Here is a 14,136-nt window from a genome sequence, read left to right as displayed (position 1 = left end):
TGGCCTCCATAATCCTCAAATGGAAAAAGTTGGGGACGACCAAAACGCTTCCTAGACCTGGCCGTCCAGCCAAACTGAGCAATCGTGGGAGAAGAGCCTTGGTGAGAGAGGTAAAGAAGAACCCAAAGATCACTGTGGCTGAGCTCCAGAGATGCAGTAGGGAGATGGGAGAAAGTTCCACAAAGTCAACTATCACTGCAGCCCTCCACCAGTCGGGGCTTTATGTCAGAGTGGCCCGACGGAAGCCTCTCCTCAGTGCAAGACACATGAAAGCCTGCATAGAGTTTGCCAAAAGATGCATGAAGGACTCCCAGACTATGAGAAATAAGATTCTCTGGTCTGATGAGACCAAGATTGAACTTTTTGGTGTTAATTCTAAGCGGTATGTGTGGAGAAAACCAGGCACTGCTCATCACCTGCCCAATACAATCCCTACAGTGAAACATGGTGGTGGGAGCATCGTGTTGTGGGGGTGTTTTTCAGCTGCAGGGACAGGACGACTGGTTGCAATTGAAGGAAAGATGAATGCGGCCAAGTACAGAGATATGCTGGAAGAAAACCTCTTCCAGAGTGCTCAGGACCTCAGACTGGGCCGAAGGTTCACCTTTCAACAGGACAATGACCCTAAGCACACAGCTACAATAACAAAGAAGTGGCTTCGGAACAACTCTGTGACCGTTCTTGACTGGCCCAGCCAGAGCCCTGACCTAAACCCAATTGAGCATCTCTGGAGAGACCTGAAAATGGCTGTCCACCAACGTTCACCATCCAACCTGACAGAACTGGAGAGGATCTGCAAGGAAGAATGTCAGAGAATCCCCAAATCCAGGTGTGAAAAACTTGTTGCATCATTCCCAAGAAGACTCATGGCTGTACTAGCTCAAAAGGGTGCTTCTACTCAATACTGAGCACAGGGTCTGAGTACTTATGACCATGTGATATTTCAGTTTTTCTTTTGTAATAAATTAGCAAAAATTTCTACATTTCTGTTTTTTTTCTGTCAAGATGGGGTGCTGAGTGTACATTAATGAGAAATAAAATGAACTTTTTTGATTTTGGCAAATGGCTGCAATGACACAAAGAGTGAAAAATTTAAAAGGGGTCTGAATACTTTCTGTACCCACTGTAAGTTTGCCTCAAAGCTCTCTGCACTCAATGTCCTTCAAACACTAAATTATGTTGTTCACCATAATTTTAAAAACCAACATACAAGTCTTTTATTTAATCTGAGGTTTATATTCACAGATTGGTATTGTCTGTGCTTTCCAAAACCTATTACACAAAAGATTATTAATACAACAGTTTGCTGATCAAGTCTACCACCATAATGGTATAAATCTGGTAAATCCCAAATTATAAACTCATGTTGTGCAGCAAAAGTTTTTTAAACCCAGTGAACTTTATTTTTAATCACAGCTTCCAACAATATCAAATATGCCAGTGGGAATTTGGGTTATTTAAAATTACTGAAAGTTTCATTTAATATAAACATCATGTACTTCAGTTTCAGATAAGAGCTGAAAAAAGCTGATCAGAAATTGCCAGACATAACAATAGTATGTTATGGAATGATTAGGCACAAACATTGCTTGCCTTCTAATGGCACCAATTAATGGATCATAAGACATGATTTTCATCAGCACATGACAATTTTTTAGTGCTTCAGGAGCCTTTGGCTCAGAACACAACAAAAGACAGCCAAATCAAACAGTGCTGATTTTGTAAACTGCTTTTCAAGGTAAAAATTAATTCAGCTTTTACCCCAACATAGATAAGAAGTCCTTAAAATAATCAGAGACAAACTTAAATTGGAGATAAATGCTCAGGCAAGAGAATAATATAGGTGAGAAATATGCAAGTCCAATGCACAACCATTTCTAGCCACCAATGCTACAAACAGTAACCACCGTACTCTGTATGAATAAAGCTTCCAGTAAATCAGTGTCTTTTGGTTAGCAGCAGCTATCTCAGTTTCCAAGGTAACATGCTGCACAAGTTCACCGCCTCCTTATCCTGCATTCTCCATGGCTGCTATGCGATGCAGGAAGTGCAGTGATAGAAGATGCTGTGCAGTATTCTCCAGCGTGGCACATTAACCTACTTCCCCAGCCTTCAGGCAATGACCCAGGCGCAGAACGGGAGATCAGCAGGAGGAAAAATGATGGAGGGAGGAGTGGAAGCAGAACACAAGTGAGGGAAGGGAGATGACAGAGAGAAAGGAAGAGAAAGGATAGGAAGAAGGGAAGGAGGAATCCAGATGTGGCGTAGATGAAAATGTGGGAATGAGCAAAGGTAGAGGAGTGACAAGGAAAAAAACAAAGGAGAATGGTAGAGAAAGAACATACAGGATAGAAAACTGAAGTGACTAATTTTCAGACTATTAAATATTAATCTTGTCAATATTGTAAATAAAAGATCATGTTATTAGGATTCACCATCTTTAAATGTTTACACTAATAAGTACTAAGAGTCCTAATTATACTCAATGTGAAGTTCAAGCTGTAAATCCTTCAAAATAAAACAGAAAAACCTGGATCCTGAATCAAACACAAGCAAATCTTGTTAACAATAAATGTATGCAGCAAAATATCACCTAGGAGGTTCCATAAAATGAAACAATACCAATTAAGATATCTTTGAATATGCTGACTGACAGAAAAATCAACACTGATCAAAGCCAGTGACAACCTTGTCGTATCCTAATGACATGCCTTTGTTTCTGCCCATGTGCAAAGCATCCTTAACCCTGCATCCCTCTTCACTCAGTGGTCCTGATGAGAGGATGGCAGTTCCCTGCCTTCTTTTCATCTGCTCTGCCTCTCTTCACAGTTTATACCAAATTCACAGATTTCCAGAAATAGACCTTGTTTCACCATCCAGTTCAACTAAGAGTAGGAGGATCCTCCTAGAGAGGAGGACTCTCCTGTGTATTTTATGAGCATTTTTCTCAGAGGAAAGGATCTAAAATAAAAATGTTCTAATTATATGATGGTGTGATATCTGATGATGAAGATTAAGAAAAAGATCTAACTTACCAACATGAGTGATGACACATTGCACCCTCTGTAGCAGCTCCTGGACTGACATCTCGTCTTCTCTCAGCCAACACAGCATCTCAGGGTGTGGGTCGCATTCACTTGCCTCTCCCTCACGCTGATCTCTCTCTCTCTCTCTCTGCTGCCACGCCTCCTCTTGTCACCCTTCCTTTCCCGGAAATCTTCCTTTCTTTTGTACCCTAATATGTATTTTTTGCTCTGAGATTTTTGTCCCTACTCTGCTACTTCTTGTTTGTATTTTTTATTCTTTTTTTTCGTAGATACAACCTCTCCTGTCCTTCACACAGGTACTCCAAATTAAGTACTCCAAACCTAAACAGTCCTTTTCATGATACTTGCATCCACATCAAAAACAGAGTAATCCTCACGCAAAAGAACAAAAAAAAAAACAAAACAAAAACAAAACAAAACAAAACAAAGAAAAACAAAAAAAATGACACTCAAAAAATAATTTTTGTGATTCCACTTCAGTTACAGGGACTCTCCTCAGGCTCTGGGTTGGAAAGCACTACTGTTGCTGCTATGATGATGCTCTGTTTGGAATAATACAGAAGCTGAGTCACGAAGAGGGAAAATGAATCAGAGAGCTGCTATACCTGCCTACAGTGTGGAGGGAGAGGTACAGAGACAGAGGGGGAGGGTGGATGGATGGGGTGGGGGTTATTAGGTCTAAGAGAGAAATCCTGGTGCCTGGAACTGGGTTGTACACGGACTGGAGCTAGTCAAACAGACTGAAATAATATATATTATTTTATATATTTTTTTATTAGAAATATGGTAAGGGAATAAACAATATCATTAAGAACATCATTGTTGAGGGATAAAAAAAACAGTTTTGACTCTGGGTTCATTCAGTGCTACCAGAGGCCATTCTGCTGATTCTGCTCCACATTTTCGTTAAAGCAAACAATGCCATGCAGAGACATTGCTCTATGAGTCAATGGCTCTTGGGACTGGGGCAATTGTCTGGGAGACAACCATTAGCAAGAGACATCTGTGCTCAGCTCTAACCTGCCACTCAGATTACTTCTCTCGCCAGCCAATTAGAAAGCTGAAAGCTTCCAGACAATAACATGCAGCATCAATGCACAGCACCTGGCAGTCCTGAGCAGCATCTTCACTATATATTCTTTTATTTGACAGTGTTTCTATTTATGTAATTCTAGTTAATGAATCAATCATACTCTGTTATTTTTAGAATACTATAGTTTTTACTATAAGACGAAATACAGTATATTGACAGAATGAGGCGGTGACATGATTAGGAGAGAGACCAGCAGGAGTAGTGGGAGGAAGTGACGTAAAATAAGGCAGGACCAACTCAAGCATCAGCAGTATTTGATTGGATGCCACGAGATGTCGTCTGCGGAAGTTATGTTTATCGCTAGAGCGGGAAGATCCAGGTGCTGTTACACATGAGCATAAGCGAATTGTTTGCTAGGAGCAGCATCACAGATAGGCTTTGTCATTCAGTAATACCGACTTTTGGGTATTTAGGTCAGCGTTTGTCTTAACTCCGGTTGATAAGGTAAGGGCAACCAACCGTTAACAATTCGACAAATCTGTTAGTTATGCAAGACACCACTGGCTAACGGTAACGTTAACTGGTCTAGGTAGTTGATGTTACCGTTTTAGTGTAAGGTTATTATCATACATGACGCTGGCTGTACGTATTGTTATTTTAACAAGAATATCTTCTTTGCCACATCTAATGCAGAGCAACGACGCAACATATTATTTTCACAGCTAATATTGTTAACCGCAACGCTTTAACGCCATGGAGAGGTAACACAAAGTAAACAGTAACCTTATTACCAAAGGTTGTTCTGAAATAACATTGTTAACATTAATTTGGTCTTCCTTATCCTCATGTCTGACGCAACGCTTCACACCTTAAGCTGAATCACAAATTCGACAAGAACAACATACTGTTAAGTGACAGTAAGGAAATAGATAGTATTTTAAACTCGTTATTGTATCACGGAATTATATTTACTGATCACTAATGCAACTGGTAAAGGTGGTGCTAATTTGAAGTATTTTATGTACTTCCAGACTGTGTGGTCCATTTTATTAACGTTACATCATTACTTACTAGCTCATATTTTGTATTAAGAATCTACAAAGTAACTAGCTATGAAAGTTTTCAAATGAATGTATTGGAATAAAAAGTCAAATTGTAGTGTAAAAGTATCAATAAAGTGGATACTTGAGTGACGTACATGTACTACTAAAATCATACTTATAAAATGCAGTACTTGAGTAAATGTCTAATTACTTACCACCAGTGTTAGATATTCTATATATTTTGTCTAGCTACATTAATATGGTAATATTTACCCATGTGTGTATCTGATTTTGCATGTTTATCTCTGGTGCTTCTACCAACAGGAGTAGTCATGCAGGCTTTTTTGAAAGGCGCAACTGGTCAAACCACCAGACCTCAGAAAGACAAAGCAGCAGCCGGGCCCAGTACAGAGAAAAAAGCCAAGGCTGTTCCTTGGGTAGAAAAATAGTAAGTGTGAACCACAGAGTACACTCTGTCTGTTTAAATGTATACATCCACCAGAATCACAAGCACTGGGTACAGAAGAATTTTTCATAGCAAATGAGGGTAATGGCTTACACAGTGTTCACTTTCTTACGTACACCTGTACATCCAAATGCAATCCAAAACGACAGTTGGGCCATAAACACTTTATTTTTGAGGATTACAATGTTATAGTGGCATTATATTGAGAAATGAATTTAATATTCTGCATCCCTCATGCCTGTCAAAAAATAGTTAACGCTCTTTATAAACATTAACATGCTCTATTTTTGCAAACACCAGCAGGCCAAAGTGTGTTGATGAGGTGGCTTTTCAGGAGGAGGTGGTAGCAGTGCTGAGGAAGTCCCTGGAAGGAGCAGATGTAAGTATCAGGCTCTTAGACAGCTTGTATGTTATTATTTTACAGCCACTCCCTTATCCATGTATTTTGAGGATTATGCAATTAAAAAATATGTGGGTAGAAAAGCTCTAAGAACTGATTCAGATTCTCATGAAACATTTTTATTAATCAGGTGACAGCAGTACTGACACGTGAGTGTAAATATGTAATATACAGATGAAGAGAGCACTTGTATCTTATTGAATTTGCATTCCATTTTTCCACCCTTCTACAAACTGCAAATGAAGCCATCGGCAGCCCCCAAAAAATAATTCTTGATAACAGTTTCACAATAAAGCTGTAACTTTGCAACAATATAGTAAATAAATAGATAGGTAAATAGCTAGATACTTTATTCATCCCCCTGGGGGAAATTCAGAATAAGTAATATTTAGAAGTAAGTAAAATAAATAAATAAACAGTCTTCATAAAATTAGTATGCAAACATCTATCATCTTTCTTTGTCATACTCTAAAGCCAGGAAGGCATATTCTCACTAATTCCTGTTTATTAATTGTAGCTTCCAAACTTGCTTTTCTATGGCCCTCCGGGAACAGGAAAGACTTCTACCATTTTAGCTGCTGCCAGAGAACTTTATGGGTGAGTGAGCTGTCATTTGGGACGCAGAGCTGAGGGTTTTATACATTTCCACAAATTTCACCATTCATCTGATTTCTGTTGTCTAAATGTTGTGGTTCTCCGCCTTCTCTCTTCCAGGCCAGAGCTGTACAAACAGAGGGTGCTGGAGCTCAATGCCTCAGATGAACGAGGCATCCAGGTTATCAGAGAGAAGGTCAAGAACTTTGCTCAGCTGACTGTGGCTGGAACTCGCCTGGAGTGAGTCAGCATTTAGTGTGTCACATACATGCTCAAATAAAAGACAATTTTCTTGATGTTTGCTCTGTAACAACCATCTGCCCTTCATTTCTTGAATAGCCCACACTGTTCAGGTTATTAGGTTTTCAAACAAATCTAATCGAAACTTATGCTAAAACCTTTAGTAACTGCGTTTGGCTGTATTTGTAGTGGGAAGCCATGTCCTCCTTTTAAGATCATCATTCTTGATGAGGCGGACTCCATGACGGCTCCAGCACAGGCTGCTCTGAGACGGACCATGGAGAAGGAGTCCCGCACCACTCGCTTCTGCCTTATCTGCAATTATATCAGCAGGTCAGCTGACTCATCAATATTATAAACACACACTCTGCCCCTGATTCTAACCCTGCTGCGTGTTCTCTAGGATTATTGAGCCTCTGACCTCTAGATGTTCCAAGTTTCGCTTCAAACCTCTAGCAAATCAAATCCAAGAAGAGCGCCTACTGGACATTTGTGAAAAGGAGAACCTCAAGTACACCAAAAAGGTAAAAGAAACAGAATATGACAGTAGTGTTGCTCCTGTAAGTACTTTCAATCCATCTTTCTGCCTGCATTTTAGTGCATTTGGTCCAAAAAAAAAAAAAAAAAAGTTCTGGAAATCATGCCAGTCGCAATCCTGAAGCCAGCTGGAAGATTTTGGAGTGATAGAACTTTCAGTACTACAGTAGTTACTGTACTATATAAGCTGCTTTGCCTAATGTTCCAATAAAAGTAATAACATTTTTTTCAAAAAAAGAAAAACAAAAGATAAAATTCTGTAAATTTTTTACCATAATATTGTTTTTGCATTAGGTTTGACTGGTTGTAGAGCTTTTGTAGAGGTTGTACACAATTTGCATTGACTGAGGATTGTGGATTTTGAGTTCCATTTGTACCATATAAGGACAACCTGATTTTAATGACCAGTATAAACAGAAGGAATGATTAAACAAAGAATGACCTGTTTCAGTTCAGTTTGTATGCACACCCTAGTGGAAGTTCAATACAGGGTGCATTTCGTATGTTGTTCAACTGTGACACGTCTGCACACCCCAGATGTATAACAGCTCATAACCCGTAAGTAGGACTAGAGCATGAAGAGTTTTTGGGAGTCTCTTCCGGAGACTGTAACTGTTCTCTTCACACAGCTGGTGTAGCTGGGGTATGATGACTGCTTCTGTTCATCCAGAGTATAGCAGCATTGGTGAGGTTGTCTGAGGGAGACCTGCGGAAAGCCATCACCTATCTCCAGAGTGCAGCGCGCCTTGGCATGGACAAGGAGATCACAGAGAATGCTGTCATTGAAATAGCTGGGGTAAGACATAATTCACTGTGACATTTAGGAGACCTGTGCCTGTGCACCTAAAGCCTTGCCTTACTGTATTCTAGTCAAGTCACCCTGTTGTGCTGTTTCATAGGTTGTCCCTCCCAAGATGATTGACAACTTGCTGGAGACCTGCTTCAAAGGAACATTTGAGAAACTAGAGGTTGCTGTCAGGGTATGTGTTCTGACACTGGTTTGTAGGGAACACCACATTTATAGTATTTGCAGTGGACATACTCAATGAATTTGGGTTGGAAATATCGGAAATTTACATATATAAGATATATAGTAATTTATTTACAATAGTTACACACATGCAGTAACTGAACAATGTGCTAGCTTTGCTTCACTCCCTGTACATTACATTCTCTGAAATAATGGATGTTTTCTTAGAACATGGTGGACGAAGGTTATGCAGCCACACAGATTCTGAGTCAGCTCCATGACTGTATCATAGAGTGGGACCTTAGCGACAAGCAGAAGTCAGCTATCACAGAGAAGATGGCAGTAAGTGATCTGATGCAGCACAGCTTCTGATTTAATTATTTTTGTATTGGTAGCAGTAATATTGTAATAAATGACTGCAGTGATGATAAACAGGGAGTATCACACCGTTTAATAAATATGCATGGTTTTACCAAAAATAAGATAAATAGATATGAATCAATGAATGAGTGCAGTGACAAACTAAACAGCTGATTTTATATTTGACCTATTGTCAAATGACTCAAAGGATAATGTTAATTTGCAAATGCTGATCTGATCTGCTGTTTGTGATGCTGCTTGTGTTTACCATTTTAAAACCCTCAGTTTGTGCTTTGTATTTCCTCTGGTTTAGGTTGTTGGCAAGTGCTTATCAGATGGGGCAGATGAGTACTTGCAGATGTTGAGTCTCTGTTCAGTCATCATGCAGCAAGCCTCACAGAACTGAAAGCCCTCAAAGCAGCATCTCCTTCCCAAGGGGAGAGTACTACCATCTGCTTCAAGCAGGTCTCACAGAGACAGCAGCACTCAGATTTGGATGTAAATTGTTCAGAATTGATTTGGGACCTTGTGTCTTCTAGTAGGCACTGCAGTGTTTTTCCACATTAGTCACCATCTCCCTCCACTCTGCAATGAGCACTTCAGTGAGGACACAACCATGTGAAGATACTTGCAGAAGCTTTGTTATAAAATAATCATTCAAAACATCTCTTTACTCCATGTATTTTTTTTACCAATGATCTGTGTAGATATTATGTAAAGTAGTTTTTTGTCTTTTCAGTATTTGCTTCCTTAAAGTCATTAAACCATAGAATCCACAAAAGCAAGAGATTCAAGAAATGTTCAAGCTCTGCTTGAATCTCCCTTATCAATTATAAATTAGATCTACACATCTGTCTGTATGTACATACGTGTGTGTGTGTGTTCTGTGCACAGAAATGCTTGCGAATAGCAAGTTTTGAGACATACAAATGTTAAGTGCCAGTGGAAACATCTGGCTTTCAGATGATCAGCTGCAATGTCCAGTCATTAACAGATGCACAGTCAAAAGATGTGTCAGATCATTAAAAGGACACCATGAAGGATGGCCTAATTTAACCTCACTCCTCAGAGTAGGAATAAGACTTTTGGGACATCATCATGCAAGATAGGGGGGCTGGAATGAGCTCCAGGTCAATTGGGAATTGAAGAACTATCAGTAATGGCACTGGAACATACTGTGTATTATCTTGGATGAACCTACATCGATGCTAAAGACACATCTGTACTGAAGTTCTTTATAATATATCTTGCCATGCAGCAAAAGCTCCTTAACACCCATTTTGCAGCATATACTACCACCTACTGGACATTTTGATAACTCACTTCAATCAATGATGCATTAAATATAGTGATTCTATACAGACATTGTGGTTAAATAAAGTATTCTTGCTATTTAAAATGCAACTTTTTTTAAAGATTAACTAAAGGATAGAACTGTTACTGACCTGCTCATAAAACAAATGAAGACCATATGGATTCTCTTTCTCCATGAAAATGTCTGCATGTACTCTAAGTAGATGAACATCTCTTCCATTAAATTTACAAAAATCCAGCCTATACTTGACTATTTTCTGGTCCTTAATATGCCTGGCTTGGGACAGCTTCCAGATGGCATGAAACCTGACCATACCAGTTTGTTGGGTTTCAGGCCTGGGTAGAAGGATTCCATTCATCCTTAACCTGGTTAAACTTTTTCAGGTGACATGTTCAGATCAGGTCTAAAATAATGGGATTATAAAAAGTTTTTTTTTTTTAAAGAAAGGACTAGCAGACTATGTTGTTTTTGGATGTTGTGTGTGTGTTTGTATCTCTGGGATTTATTCATGGCAACATTTCCTACACTTATCCCACTCCCAAGAAAAAACAGCAATTCAACAAGGTAACACATTTATTTCCTTCACATATGAGACATAAAATATCAAACAGCTCCTACCCTGTGCTCCTGCAAAAAAAAACAAAACACAAAAAAACATGACAATGCAGAATGCACAATGAAAGTACACTGTGTGCACAATTATTAGGCAAGTTGCATTTTTGACGATTAGATTTATTATTTAACAACAACAGTGCTCTTGGTCAAACCAAAATGTTTATAAACTTCAAACCTGAATATTTAAAGAAGTGAATGTGAGGATTTGGCTTTTGTACAAGAATATCTGTGTGTGCACAATTATTAGGCAACTATTAGTGTGCAGAATTATTACGCAACTCAAAGAAAAACAAAATTTTCCCATGTCACTTTTTCATTTTCATCTGTTAATGTGAGAATAATAAAGAAACAACTCAAACTTTACAAATAAGCATTTTTATCATTTTAAAAAATAAATCAGTGACCAATATAGCCACCCTTCTTTTCAATAACTCAAAAGTCTTCCGTCCATTGACTGTCAGTTTCTTGATTTCTTGACCATCAACTTTTTGTGCAGCAGCAACCACAGCCTCCCAGACAGTGTTCAGAAAGGTGTACTGTTTTCCTTCACTGTAAATCTCACGTTTAAGAAAGGCCCATAAGTTCCCAATAGGGTTTAGGTCACGTGAGGAAGGAGGTCTTGTCATTATTCTTTCATCTTTAAGGCCTTTACTGGCTAGCCATGCAGCGGAGTACTTTGATGCATGAGATGGAGCATTGTCCTGCATAAAAATCATGGTCTTCTTGAAAGATGCAGACTTTTTCCTGTACCACTGTTTGAAGAGAGTTTCTTCTTGAAACTGACAGTACGTTTGGGAGTTCAATTTGAGTCCATCTTCCACCCGAAAAGGTCCAACAAGCTCATCTTTAATAATTCCAGCCCATACCAGTACCCCACCTCTACCTTGCTGGCGTCTGAGTCGGAGTGGAGCTCTAAGTGTCACTCTCATCTCATCGGTCCATAAAACCTTTGTAAAATCAGTCTTCAGATATTTCTTGGCCCAGTCTTGGCGTTTCAACTTATGTGTCTTGTTCAGTGGTGGTCAGGTTTCAGCTTTTCTTACCTTGGCTATGTCTCTGAATACTGAACACTTTGTACTTTGGGATATTCCAGGCAGGTTACAGTTCTGGAATAGGACAGCGCTGGAGGATAATGGGTTCTTGGTGGCTTCACATTTGAGTCTTCTCAAATCGTTGGCAGTTAATTGGCATCTTTTTCTCTCACCACGTTTCTTGTGACCCTTTTGGGGATTTGCAACAAAATGTTTGATGGTTCTGGGGTCACCTCCTAATATCTTGGCAATTTCAAGAGTGCTGCATCCCTCTGAAAGATTTTTAATAATTTCTGACTTTTCGGAGTCTGTTAAATCCCTTTTCTGTCCCATTATACCTGAGGAAAAAAAGCTGCCTAATAATTGTGCACACCTGATATAGGGTGTTGGTCTCCTAGGGCCACACCCTCCCTCAATACACAAATGCACATCACCTTGTATGCTGAAATTCAATAAGCAGTTTATACAGCTTGGAGTTGGAAATTTTGCATTAAAATGACAGTATGGTCAAAATACTCATTTGCCTAATAATTGTGCACATAGTGTATAGATAGAGTATACAAGTGTGTATTTCTTTAAACATGGTATTTTTTGTTTCCCTGTAACAATTCAAATGCATATCTATATGTTTAATTTGACATTTGTTGTTTAATTACAAGAACATACAAAAAATAACCAATAATCATTTTTATTATATAATAAGTTACCTTTTATGTATGTGCTTTGTAATGTCTTTGTTCCTGTACCAGATCCAATTATTAAATGTATCCTATGTTGTAGGATTTGTTGGCATTATCACATTTTCCCTTGGGGGTTAGGGTTGGGGATATCGATGGGGTAAGGTTGCTGTCAAAAAAGACCTGCATGAACTAATAAACATTCGTACATATTGGCCTAAGGTTGTGCATAAATTAATAAAATGTACACAAAAATGTGGTTTTGTAAACTTTCGTATGACTCAAATCATACATAAAATATGTAGTGCGTGTTCTTATGTCAGAATTTGGAAAGAATGATGCAGCTTGGGTGCATTGTCAGAGGGACATACTGTGTACAGCAGCCTTTGTCCTTAGTACATGTGGACACTAATCACAAGCTAATAAGGTATCTTATTTTTTTAAATGATAATATTATTGGGGATTAATAAAACATTGAGAATGTTATGCAAAATGTTTGTTTCTTTGTAGGTACAACATTGTCATTTTTGGGGCAATAGATGGGTTCTCCAGAAAGGTACATAATGGTTCATTATTGAGATAACTTGTTGATAGTTTATATGCTATTATTTGGGGCATAATGTGTTGCAAACATTATTGTGTGTGTACAGATCATGTACCTGGAGCCAGCAACAAATAACAGATCAAACACTGCTTTTACATTTTTCCTGAAGGCAGTGGAAAACTATGGTTGGCCTTCCAGGTAGTTTCTATGCTGTCATCTTGTAATGTTTGATATATACAAACATACTTCTATTATGGGGGCTCTGATGAGACTCCCCTCCCCTTCCCCCCAAATACTTTAGGGTCAGGGGTGATGAAGGAGTGGAAAATGTGGCAATTGCTGAAACCATGAGCATGAGAGGGACTGGAAGAGGCAGCTTCATAGCTGGAAAAAGTGTACACAATCAAAGGTTAGTGCCAGGAAGCTGAATGAAATATTTGTAACAGTCAGAATCCCAACTCAATCGCAAACTAATCAAATTGCTGAATAAAAAGGAAAGCTTTATCATCAGTTACCATTGCCGTCAGATATCTGTGTGAAACATTCAATGGAGAAAGTATGACTCTAATAGAGGAAAAAGAAATCAGTAATTACAACTTTGCAACTGTTTTCTTATGTGGATGTTTCCTCATGTGGATGTTGTACTCAGTGTTGCTATGGGTACATTTTTATGTTTCTGAATTAGAATCGAATGTCTGGCGTGACGTCTGGACCAGAGTAACCCAACTGTACTATGAGGTGCTTCACAACCTAGAGGAAGATGGACTTCTGGTCTTGTCTGATACTGTGCATTTGTTTTGGGCACATTATGTGTTCCTCCCTCGGCTTGCAGATGCACTTCACATCTTTACAGAAGGGTGGGACAATCATCCTTTGAAGTCTGAAGATGGACTCACCCCTAACCATCTCTGGGTTTTAGGACACATGCAGAACCCTGTTAGTGAAGCTGAAGAAAACTTGCAGGTTTGTTTCATGTAACATTTCATGCAATCTACACACATGCTTGTCTGTTTAGCGCAATTATTTAAAATAAATAATTCTCTTAACTCTCTCTAATTTACTTTTTACATGTATATTTATTTATTTTTATTGTTTAAAACTAATGACAGAACCTGGACTTGTTTGGAACTGACTGGGAGACATCTGATGGTGTCAGCGAAGAACCTTTTGGAGTTCAAGTCCCAGAAAATGAGTGCCCTCTGTCTCCAGCTGTAATGGAAGCTGTAACGTATATTATCAACCCCTGCGCACCATCTGAATCGTA

At 38.9% G+C, this 14,136-nt stretch overlaps 1 protein-coding gene across 1 annotated transcript; it reads left to right on the top strand.

The window, feature by feature from the left end:
- Window positions 1–4,438: 4,438 nt before the first annotated feature.
- Window positions 4,439–10,429, top strand: rfc4 (replication factor C (activator 1) 4). Its single transcript, XM_026305068.2, has 11 exons — window positions 4,439–4,584; window positions 5,448–5,571; window positions 5,890–5,968; window positions 6,507–6,586; window positions 6,704–6,823; window positions 7,013–7,156; window positions 7,227–7,347; window positions 8,031–8,156; window positions 8,260–8,340; window positions 8,559–8,672; window positions 9,004–10,429. The coding sequence occupies exons 2-11, from the start codon at window positions 5,456–5,458 to the stop codon at window positions 9,094–9,096; spliced, it is 1,074 nt and encodes a 357-aa protein (XP_026160853.1). The 5' UTR covers window positions 4,439–4,584; window positions 5,448–5,455; the 3' UTR covers window positions 9,097–10,429.
- The last annotated feature ends 3,707 nt before the right edge of the window (window positions 10,430–14,136 follow it).

Source organism: Mastacembelus armatus, chromosome 4 (genome assembly GCF_900324485.2).
Source record: "Mastacembelus armatus chromosome 4, fMasArm1.2, whole genome shotgun sequence".
NCBI classification, from domain to species: Eukaryota; Metazoa; Chordata; class Actinopteri; order Synbranchiformes; family Mastacembelidae; genus Mastacembelus; species Mastacembelus armatus.
This window is presented reverse-complemented; position numbering and strand designations above follow the sequence as displayed.

What these genes read in the sequence shown, in the direction of transcription:
- rfc4 (XM_026305068.2), top strand. Translation starts at nt 5,456, where the DNA reads ATGCAGGCTTTTTTGAAAGGCGCAACTGGTCAAACCACCAGACCTCAG. An exon ending in GTTCCTTGGGTAGAAAAATA is followed by an intron (nt 5,572 to 5,889) that starts GTAAGTGTGAAC and finishes TGCAAACACCAG; the next exon opens with CAGGCCAAAGTGTGTTGATG. An exon ending in AACTAGAGGTTGCTGTCAGG is followed by an intron (nt 8,341 to 8,558) that starts GTATGTGTTCTG and finishes ATGTTTTCTTAG; the next exon opens with AACATGGTGGACGAAGGTTA.